The sequence below is a fragment of the Eucalyptus grandis genome, chromosome 1 (genome assembly GCF_016545825.1).
Source record: "Eucalyptus grandis isolate ANBG69807.140 chromosome 1, ASM1654582v1, whole genome shotgun sequence".
Taxonomy (NCBI): Eukaryota; Viridiplantae; Streptophyta; class Magnoliopsida; order Myrtales; family Myrtaceae; genus Eucalyptus; species Eucalyptus grandis.
In genome coordinates this window covers 26258523-26284768 of record NC_052612.1, presented here as the reverse complement: position 1 = coordinate 26284768, position 26246 = coordinate 26258523, and the positions used below count along the sequence as shown (strand labels likewise).

Genomic DNA, 26246 nt, shown 5'->3' with positions numbered 1-26246 from the left:
CCCAAGTAATGGGAAACAATGCTTGGGGAGATGAAATATGAATACAATTTGTTTATAAATAAGTATTCCGAAGTCATAAAATTTGTTACGAAAGTATAATCAAGTTCCAAGACTTTCAAAAAGTGAAATGAAGTCTTAAAATCTATCCAATCAATACAATTAAGTATTTTTGTCAGCTCCACCAAATATGACTAACGAAAAATATTGACTTGTCATTTATTGATATGATTTGACTACACGTGCTAAAGATATTTGAGCCAAACATGAAGCCACGTTCTACTAAATTGAAGTATCTTGTGTGCCAAGTCACCCTCTCTCATTTTTCCAAATCTAACATTAGAGATTGAAGTGAATGCCATTTCTTACTTCAACAACAAACATAAATGTCCCAAGGTATCAGGAAACATATGCCAACCCCCAGTTTGTTGTGTTGGCTTAATGATTGCTTCTTTTAGAGCTGCACGCCAGCACTATTACACTCGCCTCTTCCCATTTAATCTGTTTCGCTGTCGCTGCTGTACCTATCCCCGTACTCGTACTCGTACTCGACTTTGCATGGCTTCCATTCGCTCCATATGGCGTGGGAGAAATTTGTAGAAGAATTCTTTGAGCTTCATTTCATAGATTGAAGCTGGATTCACTAATTGCTTGTCTTTCAAATCATCATCCATTTGCTTGCATCTTAGCACATATCCCAATTTTTTTACGGTTCCACCCGATACACTGAGTGTGAGGCTAAATCGTAAGCAATCCTCACCAAAGTCACAAAAATCAACAGCTCCCCCCAACACTCCCCATAGCACATTTGGTTTGAGATATTGAATCCACATGTGATTCGAATTAAATGAACCGAGAGATCCTGATAGCCCATTCCGTTTTTGGCCATTAAGATGAGGCACAATGTTGAAAAATATTTCCTTTTCGCCATCTTCTACAGTGAAAACAATACAGAGAGCTAATCCCAATAACTTATCATAGAAGTCTCGTAAAACCATGAAAGATATGGTACTGCCTTCAACAATGATGAGCTCCTCTGGCATATCTCCTCCGGGAAGAATATCCATGTAGTGAGGAGCAATTTCAGAATAGCGACACTTCTGTTATATCAGTAAATTGTTAGACGTACTAAAGTTGATAATTAGTTAAAATAGAAGAGTTTGATTTGAGAATTTTTCTGGTAATTTAACCAAAGCTAGAGTTTTTGTAATAATTAAACATATCGATCTTTCCTTGCCTTATATGTAATACTCATGAAATCAATCACTTCACTTGCGAGTATTGTTGTAGCACACGGTGCAGAAATCACTCTACGTTAGATTTGCTTATTTGTATAGAATTTTCAATTTTTGTGTTATACAAACACAGTGCGCATGACATACACTCCAACAACAAATCAACACATGCACTTATGAATCCGTGCGTATCCCCGGGGGTCGGGGAGAGAGAGAGAGAGAGAGAGAGACCTCAACTGATAAGTCAGACCATGACATGTCATCCAAGATTTCCTCGTCTGTTTCTGTTTCACTTGTACTGTCTGCCTCTGACCTTGATTGGTGATTATCTTCATTGAGGGACAATTGCTATTACATATAGGTGCAAAATCACAATATATTAGCTTGTTTTGTTTACTGCCATTTGCAATTTTGCATTATAAAAACACAAAGCACCCATATCAATCACACACACACCACAATCGCAGAGAGAGAGAGAGAGAGAGAGATAGAGAGACCTCAACTGAAAAGTCAGCCATGATATCGACGGGCGAGGAGTCATCCCTACCATTGCCTTCTTTTGAGCTTGTTTGGTAGTTGTCTTCATGGTTTATCCCCTGCTATTACATATAGGTGCAAATTCACAATATATTAGTTTGTTTTGTTGCAGTTTTGCATTATAAAAACACAAAGCACCCATATCAATCACACACACACCACAATCGTGGAGGGGGTGGGGAAGGGAGGGAGGGAGAGACCTTTTCCAGATCTGAGAGATCGGCCGAAATTTCTTCCTCTCTAGTCGTTTCTTCATCGTGATGCCAAATCTCATAAAACAAATTTGGATCTAACAACTCATCATCTTGATTCAAAGCCTCCAAATTGTCCTCTAGTGACTTGCATATTAATCGAAATCCGCACTCTTTTACAATTACAACATCCGATGCTTTAATGCCTAACCCTAACCGCAAAGAAATTGAGTCATTTCGATCAAAAGGGTCTACTCCCCATAGGTCCCTCACTGCATGCAACCGTAATAACACATGTTCCAAACGCAATATGGGGAACCTCAATGGCTCGAAGGACCTACGTCGGAATCTGCCATTAATGTATGAACTGAGCTTAAAGTCCTCTCGTTTCCCTTCCTTTACTCGAAATATAACACAGATAGCTAATCTTAGGAACTTCTCATACAAATCCTTTGAAGCTGTGAAAGATATATAACCCTCCTTATTCAGGAGTAACCATTGCGGCATCTCTCCTTCAGTAGCTCCCACAGGCAAAATAGTTTCCAAAGGCGATATGCAACACGATTCCCAAAATTGCTGTCGTAAAAGTAATTTGTTAAGATATTATCTCGAATTTCACACTCGAAAAAGGAGTTTCAATGAGTCAAATTTAGCTACAATTACCGATATATGTACATGACTTCGTAGTAATCAGAGAGGGAGGGAGGGAGAGTCTAACCTTACTACGGACCGAATCACAAAATAATCGATTAACGGACAATATGACGGAGGGAATTTTGCTTAGAGATTGCCAATTCCTTGCCATCAATTTATGCAATTGCCCTGAAACCTCGCCAATCTCTTCCTCGCCAATCTCTTGTAGCTGTCGGCATTCCGAAACATCCAATCCAAGTAAATTATGTAGGTTCCCGCACGTTGGAAGCTTAGCAAAATTATTTTCGCTCAAATTCAAATATTCTAAGGATGGAAAACATGAATGATTCTCTAGGAACTCTACTTCTTGTAGATTGCATCCTCTAAGATTTAAGAACTCTAGCTTGGGAAATCCTATCTTGCTACGCAGATCACTCAAATCCTCCTCCAACTTTGGAAACTTGATTAGTTTTGAACCATCAAGCGACAAGCTCAAAAGATTTGGCAACTTGTAAATGCTAGATGGGAGGTTTACCAATTTCTTGCAATAAGATAAACAGAAAGTTTCCAAAGAGACAAAATTTTCTATGGATGCAGGAAGTTCCTCAATTGAAGTACCATCTAAAAAAAGTCGTCGAAAGCTTTTCATTTTATCCGGAATATTAGGGAATCTTCGCAACTTTGAGCAACCACGAAGATTGAGAAATCGAAGATTCTTGGGTTGGAGTAAATCAGGGAGATGATGAAGGTTAGAGCAATCTTCTAGATCCAACAACCTCAACTTGGCATGATATGCAACTGATTCGTGAGCACGCTCCAAATTTTTGCACCCATTGAGATCCAATTCCTCGAGATTTGGACAAAAATCGAGGTTCGGCATACAAACCATGGACAGACATTCACTGAGGTAAAGGAACTTCAAATTTTTAAAGTCCTGCAAGAAATATCCACATGGAAAGAAAATGAAGATAAAAATATTCAATGAAAAACACTTGATCATCATTCAAGACTCGTGTGATCAGAAATTAGTTGATCATAAGGTGTATACAGAGCACTCCCACTCCCTTTATAAATATGAGTTTATTAAGCGATCCTTGGCCAAAAGAGAAGATTAAAAAAAGAAAACTACTCGTAATTTCACCACACACTAAGCTCTATCAAGCGACACACAAGAGAAATCATTCCAATGCTAAGTAGCGTGGCCACTTCTACTATGTATATGTTTAGAATCAATACATGTAATTCAGAGAGAGAGTGTGACCTCAAGTGGGAGCACATGAGCCATGGTCAAATCCTTTGCCAGCTAATTCATGACATGAATTTAAGTTAACATAGGTGACACTTGATGGACCTATAATCTTATGCAGAGATATGCAAACCTACCATAATGGCGGGGGAAGCTTGGGAATCTCTTGTGTCATCACTTATTAGGTCATGGTGCTTGGTTGATTGATTTTTGAGAATCACACATTTTGTTGAATGTGGTAGACCCTTGATCCGTTATATGTTGCTGAACTTTACATTAGTGAAATTGTGCGCCCACATGGTATTCCAAAGACAACTCCTTACGTTGTGTAGTGAATGCATCTTTTAAGTCCTTTGGATCTTACACCATTATCCACCACCAATATGGAGAAAGAGCTAAGACAATCAATAAGTTACATGAGGAAGTGAGGAAGAGAACTTCGAAGCAAAATGTCAAATATCCTAGTCAAGCCAAAAATAAAAAAATAGAAAAGCCTGCTGTTTTTAAAGAAGGTGATCTTGTCTGGATTCATTTGAGAAGAGTGCTTTCCACCTAGTCGTGGTGCTACGGACGGTTCTTTTCTAGTTTGGAACACATCGATAATAACATCTGCAAAAGTAAGCTTTGTGGAGGGAATGGTGTTTCCACTAGTTTCAATGTTGCTGATCTATCACTATGAAGTTGGCCTCGAGGAGGAGTCTTTTCAAGATTTCAAGATTCTCTCTTTTGAATAGAATAGTAGGGACAAAATATGTTTCTTGATCAGTGAGCCAGTTTTATACTTTTTAAGATTGTTTTAGTCTCGATTACAATGTGATAAGATTGTAGCTTGTTTGAATTTTGTATTTCAGGTTCATTTTTCTTTACTTGGAGGTTACTCAAAGGTACGGTAAGCTTCTACTTATAAGTGCCCTCTCGGTATCTCACGGTAAACACAATTAATCTATTAAATGAAGTTTCATTCTATCTTTTCTGTCTTTCTCTCTGTCCTTTTAGGGGATTCATGAGTGAACGAGAGAGTGCTGCATCCTTGGACTGGCCTACAAAGGCGGTGATTTGGCCAAGGGAGACCTAGTGTATGTTGTCTCTTTCCTATCTATCCTCCATAGTGGGGTTTTTCCACTTCATTGAGATTGAAAAACCCCTTCTATTTATTTGTTCGCTCAACACATTCCGGCGTCAATGTGGCCGACAAGCATGACAGCAAAATTGAAAGTCCATGAAGTTTGTCTCTTTTGAGGCATGGGAAGAGAAAACTAAAAGAGTATGCACGAGATTTGAAAAAAATTGATATCTGAAAAATTGAGCAAAACCACTAAATTAGAAATTTTAATGGAAAGAAATTGTTGGTAAACACACAATACACAAACATAGAATGTATGTAGGATATTTCAAGATTAAAATTTGCAATAAGAATTTGTTATGGGATAGAAAAGATTAAAATTTAGACTGTGAAACATGTGAGAGATCAAATAGATTAATAATTTATGCACCTCTCAATGAATACAATATTTGTAAAATAAGTAATCGAGACATTTTTGGGAAGGAATTAAATTGGAATCCTGTGGAAGGTCACCTTTACTTTGTACAGTAGTATTTATATGAATATAAATATAATACATATATACATAACTTAAGATTAGATTTACGTTAAAATATATTTAAATTAGCAAAGCGAGCCCCTTACTTCTCTTTAGAAAGCCTTATTAGTCATGCGTGAAAGCCATTATGCACTACCAGCATCCTAGATGTGGTGCGCTAGTGCGTCTATAAAGTAAGACTCTTCCATGGAATTGTACTCTACAAGCTTTTATTTAAAATAGCGGGGGAAGGAATGGCTGGTCAATCTATCTCCCCTTGAGAGTTGCTTTTCGTCCTGTGATTTCTCACTTAGGAATAAATGGAGTAAGGGCGCAACCAAATGGCCCGATTGAGAGGAAAGGAGGGGAACTGTTACATACTTGGAAGGAGAAGGAGAAACTCCCAGTTATATTTGAAAATGAATATTTTATCCGTAAAGATGAAGATAACTTTCTTGGAGTTCCGCTTATTCCTCCTCCTAAAAATAAAGAAGTACTTGCTAGAAATCTCTGATTAGGTTCGTACAATAAAAATAGACAGGACTTTTGGGGCTGACTTACCCTAAAGACTTCACTCCTTTAAAGATCCTTCACTACATGATTTCTATATATCTCTTTTCATTATCGGCTGCATTGTATCATAGAAACAATAATGGAAGGTTCAATCAACTGTACTTAGCGTGCATTCGCTTCAATGATAAAGCAAATGAGCACAAAAAATCTCATTCTATTTTCATATGCAATTTTGAAAAGAATCTAGTAAGCTCATCTCTTATGTAAAATATATAATCTTTGATAGCATTTTTAGTATCTATCATTTCAAAGGCATACAAATTGAATCCTCAGTTCATGTTTATAAAAATACTAAGCATGTTCATCATTCAATCGTTAAATTATGTCACCAATAAGTTCTTGTTCCAATTTTCGGTATTAAAGTTATTAACTGTATAAGTCCATTCTTCTTATGATTTCAGTATTTCTAACATTTGAAAATGAGATTGAACTTTTTTAGTGAGTATCTTCTGTGTGAGTCGACATTAAAATTCACATAGAAAAGTGTTTAATACTCCCCTAAAATGGGAAGAATTTAATCAAATATAAACAATTTAATAGATGCAGATGTTTCTTAAGCATAATTAACAAGCATCATCAAAGTTAGTAATTGTTGCATCCAAAGTTTTCTATAAGACATGCATATATATAATCATAATCATATGCATACGGATATAGATATGTAAGAGATAAGTAAATAAGGACGATTCATTTGAATGCGCACCTTGAATTGGTCCACGATGACTTGAATGTTGCTTTTGCGCACATCAAGTCTGACTAACTTCTTTGGGCCAGGGGGAAATTTGAGAACCGAAAAAGGACATTCAGGCCATTGAAACCATCTCAGTTCGTTAGGAAGATAGATGGGACCTTGGAAAGAGTTATGCACATTAATCATGATGAGCAACCTCAATCTTCTCATGTTTGTGAAAGCATTGGGACCTAAGTATTTGCTTCTGTTGTGGGTAAATCCAAAACTATGGCTTTTACTGCATCTGTTCCCTGCATTTATAGAACTTGCATTGCAATTAGTATACGAAGTCAGAGAAGAAGAGAGTAAAATCAGTGTTTAAACCAGCAAAACTTACCATATCCCCTAATAGAACATCACAAACATCTTCACAAAGCCATAACCTGCTGCGTCTTCCAGGATCATCGCGATATTCTTGTTTAACAATATCCATGCCCATCAACTGAATCAAGTCATGCATCTGTAATGTCTCCATCTCTGTAGCGAGGAAGGGCTTCTCAATAGTTATTAACGACTTCTCAACAAGAACTTGTACTCCATTCATTGTGTCAAAGTCGCAACTGTCAAGGACTTTTATAATATACTCCATAGATCGCCCGTTGAAGAAACATGCAATATCAAGGAATATTTCCTTTGCATAGTCCTCTAGTCCATCGAAACTTAACTTGAGAACATCATTGATGTTTTTGTCAGGATTTTTGGCAAGTCTATTCAAGGCGCTTTCCCACTCTCGTCCGCTTCTACCATGTAGGAGAGAGCCCAATACTTCAAGTGCCAAAGGAAGTCCATTAGCATAATGCAAAGCACTATCCACAAGATCCCTCCTTATCACTATTTCCTTACTTCTAAGAAAAGCATGTTTATTGAAAAGTTCAAGAGCTTCCCCATCCTCTAGAGTTTTAATTTCATGGATATGATCTTTATCTATCCCATGGAGAGTTAACAGTCGCTTATCTCTTGTAGTGACGATGATTCTGCTTCCTTTACCAAACCATTCATGCTCTCCAGCTAAAGCATTTAACTGTTTTACGTCACTGACATCGTCGAGAACAAGCAGAACTTCTTTGCGGCGAAGTCTCTCTTGGATCAAACTAATACCTCCATCAACACTAAACACTGTTAATCCTTTTCCTAGTAATGTCTTGGACAACAATTTTTCTTGCAAATGAGCTAAATCCTTGGAATCTTTGGAAGTTTCCCGAACGTTTGCCAAAAAACATGAAGCCTCAAATTGTCCAAAAATATCATTGTAAAGAGCTTTAGCTAATGTTGTTTTTCCTATACCTCCCTGTCCCCATAACCCTATCATGAGAACATCATGAGACTCAAGATTTAACTTTGATTCCAACTCTACAACCCGTGAACTTAATCCAACCGGATGCTTGGCAACATATAAGGGCGTTTGGTCCAACTGCATAGAGATCTCTTGCACAATGCTCTTTATAGAATCCGCTTCATCTCTGATAAAATTGGGGAAAGGTACTTGACACATTAATTAAAAGATAATTAACTTTCATGGGAAAAAAATAGAAGATGTATTCAGCATATTTAAAAAAAAGAAAAAAGAAAAGTGTAACATCAATCACTATTTAGTACGTACTTATCATTCAAATCCCACCCGGACAAGTTACCGGCGTCATAAAGAGCCTTCTTCCATCTCTTCACCTCCTCTGAATCTTTCCCAAACTTGCTCTCATGCTTTTCCATAGCTTTTCGGTATCTCTTGGTGTTCTCACTTCTCTAGGATCCACTTTGTAAAACACCGGAAATACTGTGAGTCCTCTTTGCTCCTTGCACTCCATGATTTTCTCCACCTCTTCCAAACACCACTGTGAGGAAGCATAGTCCTCGGAGAAAATGATGATTGCGATGCGCGAGTCCTTGATCGCCTTAATAAGCGTCGGTGTTATTTGTTCGCCTTTCCGAAGCTCCTCACTATCAATGTAAGTGTAGATTCCTTTTTGCTCAAGAGCTGCATAGAGATGACCGAGAAAGTTGTTTCGAACGTCCGTACCTCGGAAACTCAGGAAGACGTGGTAATTCCCTTTCAGATTCGAAGAAGCGGCCATTAGAGGAGATGAAGGTTGATGTGCTTCCTCAGAATGCTGAGTGTCTGGTCGGGTTGCAGCTTTATCTCTTGTGGATATCACTTTGTACTAATAAAGAAATAGAAACGAAAACCAAGATCATTTATGATGCTCCAAGTCGATAAGCATAGTCTCCACCAACTAATTTAACAAAAAGCAGCATTTTGCATAAGGTGCACGGAACCATCTTATATAGGTGCTTCTTGACTTGACTTGCCTTTTCCATTAATAAAAGAAATAGAAAAGAAAACTAGCAACACTCCCATGCTCCCTGTGCTAATATATACGAGTGAATCGCAAAACACCGCGTGTTGGAATATTATTTATAATGAACAATCTGACTTTTTTCTTTCAAAAGGGATTCTACAAAAGCAAATCCCAAAATAAATTTCCCTCACCTTTCAAACTAAAATTTTCCATCCCATGTCTTGCATTGGACGGAACAAATTCGAAGCAGTTCAGGTATTTCTTCAAACACGAAGTGGGCAGCGAGTTGGAGAGCGAATATGGACCTATTCGGAGCTCGAGCTCATACTAAACTCAAGAGAAATCAGCGAGCAACGTTCAAACTTAAGGAAAACCGACTCATTCAGATCCGACGCGAGTGAGGACTAAAGAAGTCGAGCTTGCTTTGCTCTTTTAAAATTAAGCAGGACGAGGCAAAAAGAAAAAAAAAGAAGAAGGAAGGAACGAGAACTCAATCGCGGCGGCCCTACCTGGCTTGGCTTCCCCAGGCATCGTTGGCGGCGAAGGTTGAGAAAAGCGACTCCAAACTCGTGTCAGGCTTCAGTCGACTCCACCGAGGTCAGGGACGGCGACGACGAATGGCAGCGGGCGGACGATGTTCTGGAGGTGGCGGACGACGTAGATCGGCTGTGAATCCGAGGTTTTGTGTGGGGCTTCAATGGCGACCGTGCCCAGAGGAGAGAAAGACCAAAATGCTTTTTGCTTCTTTTTTGCGAGAGTAAAGAAGTAGGCGACGGTGAAGAAGTGAGGTAGGATCCCGGGAATGGAATGCGAGAGCAGTCGCCGGCGGGAGGTAGTCGGACGGAGATGGTGGAGGTGGCTGGTCGGTTGAGTTCAGGAGAAAGGGTGGGGAATGCTTTTTTTTTTTCTTTTCCAGAAAAATGCTGCCTGAAGATGGTGGTCTCCCCTTCCACCCTTTTCGTGAACGCCCTCCCTTTTTAATTTTTCCTTCCTTTTTATGGGAGATTTTGTCTTTTAAGAGAGAGCGTGAGAGAACCCTAGAAAGAACTTCTCTTTCAGATTCGAAGAAGCGGCTACTAGAGGAGATGAAAGTCGATGTGCTTCCGCAGAATGCTTATATATTCTTTTTTTTTGGAGAAAAGAATGCTTATATATTCGAAGAAGCGGCTATTACTGTCTAGTTGGGTGGCGGCTTTATCTCTCCTGTGCGTATATCCCTTACATTTCGAAAAACCCCTTCATCTAAAGATACTTGCATTTTAACAAATATATTCTCTAAAAACCGAACCAAATGGCCGTTTGTTCTTTTTGACCCTGACTTTCTCGAATCAAGCGGCAGTGCTAATGAAAGAAAGCTATAGAAACGAAAGTAAAGGTGCTTTATTGCATGCGTAATTTCCGCGGAAGGCGCATAAAATTTGCGGGTCCTTTCTTTCTTTTCTTCTGTTGACTGGACTTGCTTTTTTTACTAATAAAGAAATAGAAACGAAAACCAATTTGATGCTCCGAGTCAGTAAAGCATATTATCCACCAGTTAATTTAATAAAAAGCAGATAGCAATAGAAAATAAAATAAAAGGACAATCAATGCGTGTGTAATTTTCATGGGAGGTGCATAAAATTTATGTCATATCCTTTTTTTTGTCCTTTCTGTTTTCCTTTCTTGTCTTGACTTGCTTTCTCTACCAATAAAAAATAGAAACGAAAATCAACCGATAATTCTGATGCTCAAGTCGGCAAGCATACTCTTGACCGAACTGATTTAATAAAAAGCAATTAGCAATAGAAAAGAAAATGAAAGGACAATCAATGCATGCGTAATTTCCACCGCACTTTGTAGAAGTTGCGTGGAATTTGATTCTTGACTTGACTTGCCTTTTTCATTAATAAAGAAATAGAAAAGAAAACCAGGGATACTCCCATGCCCCTGGCATTAAGGGGGTGAGTGGTTTCCGGTTCTGATTCAGTTCCGTCTAGAATTTGGAATCCACCATTGATACTGATTTCTTAATTTTTGGAATTTGGAATCTACTCGTCGGAATCAGAGAACTTGAACCTCCCCCCATTACGGGTTCCTGGATCGGGTTCCGTGTTCCAACGGGTTTTTTTTTTTGTTTCATTTTCAAATTTGAACTATAATGAGGAAGGAAAAAGACAAATCAAAGCTTCTATATCAGCTCAAGCCAAGATTGGAAAAAGGATGGCAACTTAGCAACTTTTGTTGTGACAAACACAAGAAAATCATTAATGCAAGCAACAAACTTCGACCAAGCATGAGTGGTTTTTATTTTAATTTGTTCTAGTTGAGCTCTCGTACTAGTGTACCTTCTGTTGTTGATACTTGATACGTACAGCACTTAGTGGGCATTCTTTTGCATTCGATTGTAGGTCTTGCAATGTAGATACCGTAGTCTTCAGGTCAGATGCCTTATAAGATGTGTAGAATTCCAAAATTGGATTCTACAAAAAGTAAAAGGTAAGTTAATACCTAGAAATCAAATTGTAAGCTTGTGGTGATGAAAGAAATGCAAGATAGAGAACAGACTTAAGGTGGCGTGAGTCATCCAACGTCCATCTAGCAAGAAATATGGCTAATGTAGCAACTAGAGAAGGAAAAAAACTCAAGAACTCATACTCAACCAATGTCAGCTGTAATCCGCCAAGTACTCCAATTCAAGACTAGGGCTCTGGAGATTTTCTAAGTAGTTGATGGACAAATGGTTAAATTTCTTAAGATCAAGGAACGTGGTATTTTCCTAAGCTCAGGCTAGCATGGAGTAGATCAATGACCCTTACTGCATAAATTGCTTGTGCTGCTCAAATAAATCTCCTAAGAAACGAAATATTCGATTCATTTAGAATGCAAATAACTCCAATGAAAGCAGAGCAAATGAGAGTTCAGTAAGTTGCAGAATCTAAGGAAAGTTTTCGTAGTGGGTGCGAAAATCCCGAAGCCGAAATAATTCAATAGTTGGCCCTCCATTTTCAGTACCTGCCAATACACAGCAATGTGAATCTTTTACATCCGAATAGACAACCAAATTCATAGTTTTCTAGAGAAAACATTGTATAATATATAATTTGGTGATTCCTTATGGTTAACGTGTTTCATAATAATAACTGCAATTGCATAATAATGAAGGTTGAGCAACTGTCGGTGTTGCTCATCTTAGTTAGGCAAATGAGCAATCTGTCACTTGAGCATAAATGCGGAGGAAAAGCTATTATGAAAACTGAAAAGAGCAAAAATGCAGAGAAAACCTACCGTCTCGTCGTCGATCAGCCGGTAGGCCCCTATCGGAGTCTCCAAGGGCATCACGCATCGCCCTCGACCGGATAGGCATAAGGAAGGAGAGAGAGAGAGTGGGGGTCCGACTGACTTGGAGGTGGAGATGGAGGTGGAGGTGGAGGGGTGTGGAGTTAAGGCTGATTGGGCGGCTAGGTGAGCGGCGAGTAGCGTCAGGGCGTTTGGGCGAGCAAGTAGCCTTCATCGGGGGGACAAGCGGCGTCCAACGGCGGCGTTGATGGCAAGAGGCTGAGTGGCGAGGCGTGATGGCGTCCAGCGGCGGTGTCGAGGGAGGTCTGGCGACGGCGAGTACGCGGTGACGACGAGCACACGGCGACAACGATGAAGACACGAGTCTCACGGCACCAACGGCAGCACGGACGGTGTGGCGAAGACAGCGGTGGTTGCGGCTCAACCCACGGCCAAGGGGGGAAGAGCTTGGTTCTAGTGGAGGCGGAGGCGGGGGCGGTTTGGAGCAACGACGGCCCGGACAGCCAAGCTAGTGGCGGCAAGAGGTGGTAACGGTGGCTTGGGAACGGCGGCGAGATGGCTCGTGGGGCAAGCGGTGGGTGGTGGTGGTTCGGTGGCCAAGAGGTGGTGGTGAGTAGGGCGTGGGGCGGCGGTGTGGTGGTGGGTGAAGCAGCAAGAGGAAGGAAGGAGAAGAAGAAGAAGAAGAAGAAGAGAAGAGGGGGTTCGGCCAAGAGAGGGGGAAAGAGAAGAGAAAAGGAGAGAGAGAAGAAAAGAAAAAAAGTTGGGGGGCAAGGAAGTGACGTGAGGAGGAAAAATGGGAGAAAAGAGAGAGAGAAAAAGAAAGGGAAGGGGGAAGAATAGATAGAAGGGGGGTAGGAAGTGAGGTGAGAAGGAAAAAGGGGAGAAAAAGAGAGAGAGAGAAAAGAAAGGGGAAGGGTGGAAGAATTAGTCGAAGGGGGCCAGGAAGTAACGTGAGGAGGAAAAAGGGGAGAAAAGAGAGAGAGAGAGAGAGAGAGAGAGAGAAAGGGGAAGGGGGAAGAATCGGCAAAAGGGAGGGGGAATCACGTGGGGGTGGGGGGAGTGACGTGCTAGGGTTTTTTTTTTTTTTTTTGAACTTTGACCGGTTCTGGAACTAGAACCGATCTCTCTAGAATCGGAAATCAAACCCGATCCTCCAGTTTGATTCTCCGGTTTCCGATTCTACCCGAAAATCATGCTTACCCCTACCCAACATGCACACGTAATTTCCATGGAAGGTGCATAAAATTTGCGCGTGTCCTTTCTGTAACATCTAGATTTTTTTAACCCCGTCTTCTTCTTGAATAAATCGGGCGTTTCATTGACGCGCCTATAGAGTTGTTCTTAAAGCCGATCACTCTCGAGATAACTAGACTATCTGGGAAATTATTAAGGAATTTTAAGGCAATGTACTGGAACTCGATCGGGAATCGACTTCCGACCGTGTCCATTTTTAGAGGTCATTACGGCACAAAAAATCGATTTGAAATCGTAGATAGACTAGATCGACAGAGATGTGTGGCTAATTGTGTGGTGACACCACTAAATTAGAAAATTCTCGCGCCAACACTAGACCGATTTTCTTATTGTTTTGGTACCCTATGTCTGTAATTGAATCGTAGAGATTTTCACGACAATCGAGAGCCGCCAATGATTCGAGTGGGTTCATAGTGGTTCGAAGAAAATCGACCACGGGTCATTTGCATTTAAAAATATCTGAAAGTTATCCGATAGCTTAGGTCACGCTAAAAACGTGCCGAGTTGAAATTAACTAGGAATTCAAGTCCGATTTTAGAAATTGAAGTCTCTTTTATGTCACAATAAATTTTAGGAGCATCGACTTAGTCTCGGAAGATTTTTCGACACCCAACACTTTTTGAGAAAAAATAGTCATTGGATCGTTTCTATGCGTAAAATGCTGAAGATGATTTTTGATCATAAAATTGAGATGCAAGGTGGGTTATTGGGTGATGAAAATATTCAATTGAAGCATTGAGGCATCACTTGATTTAGTAAGGCCAATTGTGACTCAATTAAGTGAGTGTGAGAGTTCAATTGGAAAAGTTGGCTTGTAAATTCGTAACTCACCTCCCCCTAGCCCAAAAGTGACCAATTGAGGAGTTGTGAAAGGTGTGGGTGTGAACATGGGCGATGGATAATACTTACTAGAGAGTGAGTGTGAAAGATATTTTGTAGAAATATCAAGCCTTGGTGGAGCCCTCACTCATCTCTCCCTCTTTATCTCCATCTTGCTGCCGTGAGATGCTTCCCTTCCATCATTCCCATTTTGTGTGACTGCTCCCTCCATCTCGGCCACTTGTCCGCGTGAATTCCCAGTGCAAGAAGACAAAGGCAGTAGCCACGCCACAACTGCACGTCTTCAGTTCAACGGACGGAGGTCAGCAAGCGGTGAAGCCCCCATCTCCATGCACGTCACATGACTGCACGCCACCGCTCCATCTCCATGTTGCCACTTGCCCGCTCCTCCTTCTGCTTCGGTCAACAAACGAACCACCGAAGCCTTGGTTGACCGACTCCCACGAAGCCTCAAATTGAAGCTGCTGCCATTCATTGCTTCTCCAGTGAAGATCCCACCGAAGCAAAGTCAATCCAAGCCAACATCTTCAGCGCGGTCAGCCCTACGGTGTCAGCGATTGTGGTTACTCCAGTTGCCAGCCTCCACCGAGTTGAAGCCCACGAAGACCGAAGCTAGAGGAGCCCACGTTTCACCGAGCCTTTGTTGCGTCCGCAACACCAACGCCACACGTCCGAGTCTCCTCCAGCAGTAGCGTGCTTGCACTGATTTTATTTTGGTCCCCATCTTCACGGTTCTTCATCAACCCACGTGTCTTCAGCTGAGCAACGTCAGCTTTCAACGTCGTGGAGTCCAGCCGCTTGAAGACTTCAGTGGCGTCGATCGTTTTTTCCAGAGGCCTGAGTCCACCGAAGCAACCCCCAATCCAGCGTCTTCGGCCCAAAATTTCAGCAGTAGCCCACGCAAATCTTCAGGCCCAGCTTTGACCGTAGACTCCGTCATGTTCGGCCCAATTGAAGTCCATCAACAGCCTATCTCAGCCCGTGAATTTCAGTCCAGAAAGTTTCGTAGCAGCTCAGGCCTAGTTTTGAAGCCCAAGAAGTTTCAGCAGCTCAGCTCTGAAGCCCAGCAAAGCCAGCAGTCTTGGCCCAATTTCCAGCAAATCACTTGAAGCCCGTTTGAGCCTAGCTTAGCTTTTGGGCCCGGCCCGAGAGTCCGCCGACGCTGCGGAAATTTAGGTTTCGACCGCCGTCGTGTCGCCATCGCGGTGTCCTGATCTCCACTTTTACCAAGTGAGTTTTACTCACTAATGCTTTCTTAGTTTGCTAATTATGCTTAGGGCTGGTTAGATTTAATTACGTGCACTTAGGTGGTTAGATTAGGTTAGAACAATTAAATTAGTGACTTAATGATGCATGTTAGGTGGTTAGACCTAGTTATTAGCAAGTAGAAAGGTTTGGTTATTTATTGAATGCATTTCAGGATTTTTCCTGACTGTTTCGAGCTCCAATCGTGCAATACGGGCCTAAATTGGATTTTTAATATTTATTTATTTAATTTTCGAAATTAATTATTTAATTAATTATTTTTCCGAAAATTCAACCGGGATGACCGGTGACCGAATTTTGTGCTGATTATATGGAATCGATTTAAATTGTGAAATTTGAGGATTTGTCCTAAATTGTTTGTAATTGAATATTTGATTGGTAGATGGCGAATATGGGTATATAGCACCAGTTACGTTGATGGGCTACATAGTAGAGAGAATGGTGAGAGCTAACTGAGAATATTATTGGCTGAGACCAATTAGGTACGATATTATTGAACATACGTGGTTCGGTGATTAGAAGTATCACTGGCGAAAACGGCGTCTTAAAGAACGCACATAAATAACTTAAAGATAAACATGGTTTGGTGATTAAGGAAATATCACTGGTGAAAATGACGCCTTAAAGAACTCATGATGTTGTCTATGGCCGATGTCACCTTGGCAAAAACGGTGCCCTAGAAAGGACACGTGGTTCGGTGATCGAGGATATCACTGGTGCAAACGGCGCCTTAAAGAACACACGATGTCGGTGATCAGTATGTCATTGGTGAAAACGACGCCCGAGAAACACATATGATTTGGTGAATGAGTACACACCACTAGGAAATTATGGTATGAGTGGGAATGATCCAGAGATGGTTTGAATGACATGTAATCGACTAAGTCGATTAATCAATACTTGATCGGATGTCGTGAATTGTTTGAATATCTGTGTTTAACCTTAATTTGCAGGTGGAATCTGATGCCAAGGTAAGTCCTTTGATTTATGTGTGTTTAGGTAGCTCCTGGTGTATTGGCTTACTAATCAGGTATTAAGGGGTAGAATTCGCTGAGACGTGGTCTCATTGATTATTGAATAACCATTTTAGGACCCTAAGGAGGAGTCAAGGAGGAGGAACCTAAGAAGGAGAGCACTGATGTGAAACCTGAGGAGGAGAAAGATTTTTGAAGCAGAAGATGATCCAGAGAGAGATCTTGAGTACAACCCGGATGTGGATTGAGATCTCACCCCTTTTGTAAACCCTGTCTTAGTGTAGATAGGTGTGAGACAGGTATGCTGTGAATAGTATTGTAAAAATACTATGAGTTGTGCTGTCAATACAAGTGTGGTTGTGAATTTCGTTGTGCTATCAATACAAGTGTGGTTGTGAATTTCAATATGAAAAATATGGCCTGCTTTTCTATCCCATTGTTTTATTGTCTGGGGATTTATAACTGCTTCCGCATGCGTAATAAATAGAAAGGGTTGGCGATATTTAGTCCTGGGATATCACGCATTAAAATCGACCAAGAGAAGAATGGGCGCGTCCCCGAAGATCGGAGTGTGACACTTTCTTTCTTTTCCTCTGTTGACTTGACTTACTTTTTCTACTAATAAAGAAATAGAAGAGAAAACCGATGAACAATTCTGATGCTCCAAGTCAGTAAAGCATACTCTCCACCAATTAATTTAATAAAAAATAGATAGCAAAAGAAAATAAAATAGAAGGACAGTCAATGCACAAATAATATCCGTGGGAGGTGCATAAAATTTATGTGTTATCCTGTTCTTTTTCCTTTCTTGTCTTGACTTGCTTTCTCTACTAATAATAATAATAAAAAAGAAACGAGGATGCTCCGAGTCGGCAAGCATCTCCACCTAACTGATTTAATAAAAAAGCAGATAGTGATGAAAAGAAAACAAAAAGACAATCAATGCACCCATAATTTCCATAGCATTATTTTGTAGAAGGCGTGTGAACCTACTTCTTTGACTTGGCTTTTTCATTAATAAAAGAAATAGAAAAGAAAACTAGCAATACTCCCATGCCCCCGGCGTGCACACGTAATTAGGTGCGTGGTACCTGCTCCTGGACTTGACTTGCCTTTTTAATTAATAAAAGAAATAGAAAAAACTAGCAATACTCCCACTCCTCTGGCGTCAACATACAAGGGTCAATCGAAAAAAATAGCCTGTTGGGTTATTATTTATAATGAACTATTTGACTTATTTTTCTCTCAAAAGCGATTCTCGACAAGCAAACCCTAAAATAATTTTTCCCCACTTTTCCTCCACTTTTCAATTTAAATTTCTCCATATCATATCTTGCCTAAAGATTATCGAGTCATCACCCCTTTAGCCAAATCACTTTGATCTCACTACTTAATTAATTTTGTTTTCGACATTTTATATTTATTTTATATTTTTAATATCATATTTAGAATTTCTCAGCTAATGGATTATCCATGATCGAATAACTATTTAAGAAATACTTTGTTCCTTTTATTTCATTTTTGTCGAACCTCTTATTCCATGTTAACACTCTTTTTTCCTAACTTCTTAGTAAAGGTAATCCCCTATTCATCTGAAGGTGTTTGTCATTAGTTATAAGATATTGTGAACCAACTATATTACGATATCGGCTTTATCTTCCGGTAAAAGCTAGAACCTTAAGACTTTGAATAGCAATGACGTATAGAGGATTCGTGGAATGGGAGCTTTTGCTTTGATGTCTCAATTATATTATTTAGTGCATGTACAACTGCCTTTCGACGACAATATCATGTAAGAGCTTTTGGACACTTGTCGATAAAAGGATTGCGAAAGGTTGAGATTTTTATTTTCCATGGGTTATAGTACGACTGATGGATGATTTTGAGAGAACTTGCAATCTAGGTGTGACATCCAGATTTTCGGGTTTTAATTTCGACTGGATAAATAGGGCCGTTTTCGTTCAGTTGAAGCCAGAGATTATGAAATTGGGATGCAAGTACACCACAGTGGTAAGGAAAAAAAATACCAATTTGATTGATGAGGTGTTGAATGAATTAATGGGGGTCAATTTGATTTAATTCAAGTGGGATTAAGATTCAATTGGAAGAGAATTAAGTGGAATTAAAGAAATTGTTGCACAAAGTTTTATGCCCCGGCGGAAAAATAAAATGGACCGATTGAAGATTGTTGTGGGGAGAGATTTGAAGTTAGTGGAACATGACATCACTTAATGATGTCATGGTGGGCCAATTTGTTAGATTAAAGAAAGGCAAAAAGAAAAGAAAAGTCCCCCTTCTTCTCTCTCCTCCCTCTCTTCTTCCTTCCTCCCGTGCGATTCCTCCATGGACATCTTCTTCTTCTTCCTCGGACGCTTCCAGCAGCTCGACGCCCGCTTCGTCCGCCCGTCCGACTGCCGGCAGCTTCGCTTGTCGCCGCTAGCTCGCCGCTGGAGCCGCCGCAGTTGTCGCCGTCGCCGTCGCCGTGTGTTCGCGCGGCCCCCCGCCCCGCTTCGCCCAGCTCGCGCCAGCCCACGCTGCTGTCGCCCTCCGTCGCCGTCGCTACCGTGAGCCACCACCGGTCGCCGCCCCGAGCTACCGCCGCCCCTCTCCGCCGTTCCTCACGCTCGAATTGCCGCCGAGCAGCCTCCTCCAGCCCCAAATCGGTGGCTACAAAAATAGGTATGGCAGCACCTATTTGGCCCGTTTTGGCCACCTTCTCGAGCCCGGATGCTCGGCCCGCTTTGAGGAAAGTTGTTCTCCTCGGCATCCCCGTCGTTTTGGTCCGCTTGGCTCGCTAATCCGGTGAGTTTAACTCACTAAATCTTGATTAGAGTGTTAATGATGCCCTAAGTGTGCTTAGTTTAAATTAAGTAAGGGCGCGTTTGGCAACGATTCGTTCTCCTGAACCGATTCGACAATAAATGATTATTTTTATTCTGTCCCTGAACTCGATTCCCGAGTAAAAAAAAAAGGTGTTTGGTAACTCGTCTAAAATTTTTGATTCTAGAATAGAATTGCGTTTGATCACGTGTCCATTGATTCTGTTCCAAATTATTTTTTTATTTTTAAATAATTTTTCTACTTTTTTTTTACCTTTTTTCCTTTTCTTTTTCATTTTTTCTTTTCATTTTTTCCTTTTTTTCCTTTTCATTTTTTCCTTTTCTTTTTCATTTTTTCTTTTCATTTTTCCTTTTTCTCATATTTTTCTTTTCTTCTTGTGGCCGGTCGCGGACCGGCGATCGGCCGAACGAGGGCCGGCGACCTCACTAGAGTGTCGCCGCCCTCGGCGAGGCCGGTCCTCGTCGGCCGAGCGTCGCCGGCGGCCTCACCCACCGCCGGGCGACGCCGCCTAGCTCCGCCGAGGCTCGGCCTCGCCCCGGAACTAGCGAGGTCGAGCATCGCCGTGGATAGGCGGGCCTTGCCGGGCCGGGCGAGGCTCGCCGGGGCTGGGTGAGGCTTGCCGGGGCTAGGCAAGGCCCACCTAGCCACCGGCTAGGCTAGGCGAGCCCGGGCTCGGTGGCTAGGCGGGCCTCACCTAGCCCCGGCGAGCCTCGGCCTCGCCAGATCTGGCGAGGCCTTGCCTCACCGGTGGACGAGCGGGCCTCGCCGGGGCCGGCGAGGCCCGCCCGGCCACCGGCCAGCTAGGCGAGCTCGGCCGGTGGCCGCGGGCCTCGCCCGGCCCGGCGAGGCTCGCCGTGGCGAGCCTCCGGCGAGCTCGCCGACCTCACCCCTCGGCTGCGAGCCTCCTAAGCGAGCCCAGCCAGACCGCGGCCGCAGCCGTGGCCGGCGGCGGCGGTGGTGAGCGGCGGTGGACGGCGGCGGGGCGACGGCGACGGTCGCGTGATGGCGGAAGGAAAGAAGAAGAGTTTTATTGTGTTGATTCTTTTTTGATTCTCGACATAGAATCAACTTTTTTATTCTCAAATCTACTCCAAAACCGATTCTCGAAACAAATTTGTTCCCTGAACAAAATTTTTACCAAATGCGATTCTCGTCCCAAACGATTCTGGGAACAAAAATCAGAATTAGTCACTGTTTTGAGTGTTGCCAAACAAGGCCTAAGTTTATGTGAGTGGATTAGTGTATTTAATTATAAATTGGATTAAGAGGTTGGTTTATGTTAAAGTGCGTTTAAATTAAAGGTTAAAAGAAGTTATTTAAAGTTAAGCCTTGATGTGACATAAAAGGATTTTGGTTTTGAATTATTTAAGTGCTTCGAAATTCTGGAAAATATAATATTATTTTATAATCCAAAATTATTAAAATATTATAAAAAACGAAAAAAAATTATTTTTGACCCCAGCTTGCTCGAATTTCGTGCCGATCACCGCTTGTATTCGGATTTTGAAATTGATGGTTGGATATTATACATTGAGAGTGGATTGTGAAAAATATGGATATTATTATTTAATTAATTTTCGGAATAAAATTTATTATTTATTAAAATTCAAAATTTCGTTGGGACCCTAAACTCTCGAATTTCGTGCCGATCGCTGCTGTGTATTTAGAATTTGAATTTGATGATTGATTGTGGCAAATTAAGTGTGGATTGTGAGAAGTATGGATTTTATTTAGAAAATTCCAAGTGTCAAGTTTGGCATTGAAATTGGATTGTTAATGGTTAATATCGTAATTAGATTATGTGAGTGAAATGTAAAGTATCTAGGGATCGGTATCGAATTGTCGTGTGCTAGTTGAAAGGCTCGGGTCGCAGTAGTGGCTAAGCCGACTAGATCCTTATTCTGCTAGAAATGCTGTTAAGAGAGTGACGTGGCTCGGGTCGCAGTAGTGGCGGGACCAACTGGACCTTTATTCTTCTAGAAATGCCATCGATAGAATGACGTGGCTTGGTCGCAGAGTGGTGGGACCGACCGGACCTTTATTCTTCTAGAAATGCCGTCGATAGAATGACGTGACTCGGGTCGCAGTAGTGGCGGGACCGACTGGACCTTTATTCTTCTAGAAATGCCGTCGATAGAATGACGTGGCTTGGTCGCAGTAGTGGCGGGACCGACTGGACATTTATTCTTCTAGAAATGCTGTAATGTTAGTAGATATCCGACTGCGAGTAGGCTATGCCCTTGTGTGGCATGAATAATAATTGGAATGCGTGCTAAGTGCGATCGTGATTTATATGAAAGTGATGGCGTTCCAATTGTTTGAATTATTATTACTACCTGAGATTGTGTGATACAATTGTGCTAACCTGCAGGAAGGAATTAAGTTGAGGTAAGTTCTCTGTGTGATGTGGTTATGCCACCCGGGGCGTATTTTCTTTCTAATAGGGGTTTAGGGGGTTGGACTTGCTAAGACATTGTCTCATCCCGGTTGTGGGATTAAAATTTTAGGTCCTTGGTGGACGGAGCGGCCAGATAGCTTTGGTTGGCCTTGAGGAGTTGCAGAGGTGAAGTCATAAGGATTGGAGAGCGTGTCCGATTTGTAGGTCGTAGGACAGTTCATTTTTTTTTAGAGCCGGTCTTTTGTAGACTTTTGGCTCTAGGCCTTCGTCTGTAACTCCGTTGGTTTATGTAAGTGATTGGTTGTGAAATTGTTTCATGCTTTTCTATCCCGTATTTTATTGTCAAGGGTTTTATAATACGTTCTGCTTGCGCAATAATAAATCAATGGGGTCAGCGACACTACCTGGGAATGTCGCATTTAATCGACCGCAGTGGGATGTGCTCGCGCTCGGGGTTCGGGGCGTGACACTAGGAGTGATTTTGAGTGTTTTTTTCCTCCTTTCATATCAAATGAGAAATACTAAATCCTTTTATATATGTTTGTGCGCTCTCTATTGGCTTGAATTACTAAATTCATCTAGAACTATCACGGTATTTTGGTACTCTCTGGAGGCCTTTATGCAAAGTTGACATGTGGCTCATTTGATGGTTTCCACCTCACTTTCATTTGCTTTAATTTATTCATCCTTCTTTTTCTCTTCATTTCCAAGAAGAACTTATTAACAATAAAGAGTACTTTGTCTAAACGTGGATGATGTGTAGCAAGGCACCGTGGCACCGAGAACAACAGGCAAATGTCGCGAGCGTGATTTTGGTGGCTAAAATTCGCATGATTATTTGGTATGCCTTTCATGATTCGCTTACTAGAGATATATTAGTATACAATGGGAATGAAGATTTCCAAATTCAGAGTGCATGCCTATTAGTTAACTTGAGAGGATAGCTTTGACATGTAAATTATTTTAAATATTTTTCACAAGATGTATTATTGTTTATGAAAATATGAAGATACTAGTGCTGAATTTACCAAAAAAAAAAAAGATACTAGTGCTGATTTTAGAAATGTGTTTTGATTTGAGTAGGTCTCCACCAATAATTGGTACGTCGTATTTTTCTTTATGCACTAGACATTCTAGTTACAAATTGGATAAGTACTACCTTTTCCTTTCATTGCTGGGGCATGAAAATAGATCAAGCCTTACATTTAGTTGAAAGTGACACGATTGGTTCAATGTATAAATTCAAAGAAAGTAGAAAATTTCTACAAGAACACCTGTAAACGATTTCTTGGTACACCAATAGGTTAGTTTTGATACTTTGGAGAAGGATCTTCCACTTGAGTAGGGCCCTTTTGATTGGACGCTTAGTGATGATAATCCCAGACAAATTAAAGTGCAAGTCCTTTTCAAAAACATTAGATACTTTGGATGAGAGATCCTAAGAAAGATTTTGTCTAAGTGTTCCATTCAAATTATTTAGTCCAAAAGAGGATTTCCGTGTTAATCAAGCACACTAATTACGCCAATCACTATGAAAAAAATGTGATTTGATGATATTTCCTATTGTCTTTTTTGCTTAGTCAAAAGCGAGGGGAATATTTGCTCATCACTTTCGTGGTAGCTTCACTTCTTACAACTTTACTCTGGAAAGAAAAATGATCAAAGTTGATTTTGATCATTTTATCTGGAGCAAATCCAAGGATAGAGTGAGTCCAGTGATAGATTTCCATTGTATTTTCGTTACAAAAAGGCTCATATTCCAACCCTTGAAAATATCACATGCTCATGAGCCAATGAACATTCGAATGACTGACGAGGTCAAAGATTTATTTCATATTAATGTAGTCACTTCAAGCTATTATTAAAGTAATACCTACTCTAGGCTCTGTATTTTAAAAAAAACAAACTCATTCAAGCTGTTATTTGGAATTTTCATTTATTAGTTTTGAAAGATGCCTTGTGTTTCGACTAAGATGACTTATAAAGCTGCAAGCCTACAATAAGCCATGATTTTGATTGAATATTTTTATCCAAATTCTTTGGCTAACTTTCTGAAAATAAGCCCCAATGCCAGTGTCGCTTCTTCGGCCCCAATATAATCAACTCGGCCTATTTCATTTTCAGGACTTCATCTACTTCACCAGTTCACCAGATCGAATTGCATGATCACAATTTGTTCGCTCGCACATGCTTAAAAGTCATTTGTTCCAAGAACTAATTTCACAAGCCACACTAGCAATCACCTGTCAGCCCAATTTCCTTCAATCTGGTATTGACATTTCCAAAGTGCGAAATTGCTTTTTTCAAATCATTAGATTATTTTCTTTAGTGGAAAATCATGAGCATAAGTGATAAACAAGTTAAATATTACTCATGTTGACATTAAGCGCCATTTAAAATGAGATGTCGTAAAAATGGGAACCAAAATGTGTCCCCAAACATTACTTTGAATGATTTTACTTCAAAGTAACGTTTACTTATTAACCTATTTTTACTTGTATAGGCACATACTTGGACCTCAATGCATTATGAAATTGAACTGTGTAATATGAGCATGGACTTTCTAACATCATACTTGGACCTCGATTCATATTTAATGAAATCTAACCGTGTAATACGTGCATGGACTTTTTGACATCATACTTGGACCTCGATTCATGCATTAACTTGGTCCTCATGATATCTCTTTTGCTCCTTTTTTTTTTTTTTTTTTTTGGCTCAGACATGGGCCGAACACTAGTCTCACACATAAGACCTATGGGCAAGGGTGATCAGGTTTATTGCCTTAAGAGGCTTCGATCAAAAATTCATACTTGTCTCAATTCCTCTCATGCTAAATCCACAATCATTTCTCTTGTTTTTAATTCTTCTTATTTTTTTCCTATCGTCTTCTTCCCTATCATCTTCCTTGTGCATATCTCAAAAAGCTCGGCTCTACTAAATAAACAAACTCAACCTCATCAGTGAGCGTGGTATTCGAGCATTGAATGGAATGTCACCGTTTTCTGGCTTCCGTCGCTCGGAGCACCACCATCGTCCGTTAACCGTCATGCATAAGCCAAGATTTGCAGAAAGACACGCAGGATATGAGGGGAAGAACTGGACCTCATCCAGTGCGAGATTCACCAACTAATCAACGTATGGGGCAAAGATTTCGAGCCATGATTCCCGCCAAGCAAAACAAACAATCACCATGCGGGCCGGATAGATGCAAAAAATAGCAAAAATAGATAGTCGGTGACATATTTGGAGACCACAGAGTGTACTGGAAAGGAAAGCAGATCCGTAGTAAATGGGGAAACACATTTTAATCCACAATGCATAGACTAACAACCACATCCTATAATCAGTATCGTTCAACACAATCAATCCGAATGTGTCAGTTTTGCTTCCTAATCAATCAACAGCGTGTGGCAAGGATCACAGATTTGACCCACGCATTCCATCAAACACTTGGTGAGCATCTCAGGAAAAAGACTCAACGTAACACCGCACCACAATCCAAATACTTCTTTCTTTGCACACAGGGTTTGATTCATCAAGGGAAAAAATAATTTCAATCCTGGTCTCTTCCCAGACATACACCAGCGTCAACTTCAAACTAAATCTTCATTCACGAAATAACCGAAAGAAATGTTCCAAAACCACATTGCCGAGGTGGGATTTTCAACCACGACTACTGAGTAAACTCGTCCAAAGAGGTTTAGGTAAGCGTCTGTTGGGAATAACGGATTTCCTAAAACCGGTCCGACACTCAATCGAACCCCTAAAACGAATGCGGAAGACGAGCTCAGGAATCACATATATCATCGATCAAAGATACACCATGGAATCGAGCGTACCTTATTGTCCACAGATTAAACACCATTCTTGAAGTTCGAGGAAGAATCCTGATCTCGTTCGACCGAGAAGCGTACTATTGCTATTAGGGGGAGAAAACTCTGAACGTAAGTATACTGTTCTTACGTTGGTCTTTTTGGAGGGGGAGAGAAAAACGTTTTCTGGAGAACGTACGTACTTCCAAAGGGTACGTCCTCTTTTTTTTTTTTTCCCTTAAAAACGTCCTCACAAAAAGACGTAACTCTTCAACATAAAAATGTTCCTCCAAAAGACACATCCTCTCGTATCTAAACAACGTAGCCTTTCACATCGCAATGGTTCTTCCATGGGCCCTTATCTTGCGGGCCGGGCTTTTAGGCTCAACATGGGCGAACGGGCCCACTTAGGCCCATCATCACATATAAAAAGAAATCATCTCCCACTTGCACATGGTGGGCCGAACATGATCCTCTTTACCTCTCTGCAACATTTATACCGGTGAATAATCCGTGTGACTAGCATACTTTGAGAGCTTGTTGCTATACATTTGTTAGGAATATAT

General features: G+C 40.9%; 1 protein-coding gene across 1 annotated transcript; it reads right to left on the bottom strand.

Annotated features, from left to right (window-relative positions):
- Positions 1 to 192: 192 nt before the first annotated feature.
- On the bottom strand, positions 193 to 10005 carry LOC104457128 (TMV resistance protein N). The gene is made up of 9 exons (XM_039318042.1): positions 9526 to 10005; positions 8388 to 8878; positions 7083 to 8182; positions 6696 to 6973; positions 2679 to 3527; positions 1970 to 2536; positions 1730 to 1828; positions 1464 to 1580; positions 193 to 1097 (listed from the first exon to the last, which is right to left on the bottom strand). The coding sequence occupies exons 2-9, from the start codon at positions 8789 to 8791 to the stop codon at positions 522 to 524; spliced, it is 3990 nt and encodes a 1329-aa protein (XP_039173976.1). The 5' UTR covers positions 8792 to 8878; positions 9526 to 10005; the 3' UTR covers positions 193 to 521.
- Between the last annotated feature and the right edge of the window lie 16241 nt (positions 10006 to 26246).

Bases quoted from the DNA above. Each gene is read 5' to 3' on its own strand.
- LOC104457128 (XM_039318042.1), bottom strand. From the start codon at position 8,791: ATGGCCGCTTCTTCGAATCTGAAAGGGAATTACCACGTCTTCCTGAGT. The intron at 3,528-6,695 runs GTGCGCATTCAA...TATTTCTTGCAG, and splicing joins TCATCGTGGACCAATTCAAG to GACTTTAAAAATTTGAAGTT. The intron at 1,829-1,969 runs GTCTCTCCCTCC...ATGTAATAGCAG, and splicing joins ATCTCTCAGATCTGGAAAAG to GGGATAAACCATGAAGACAA.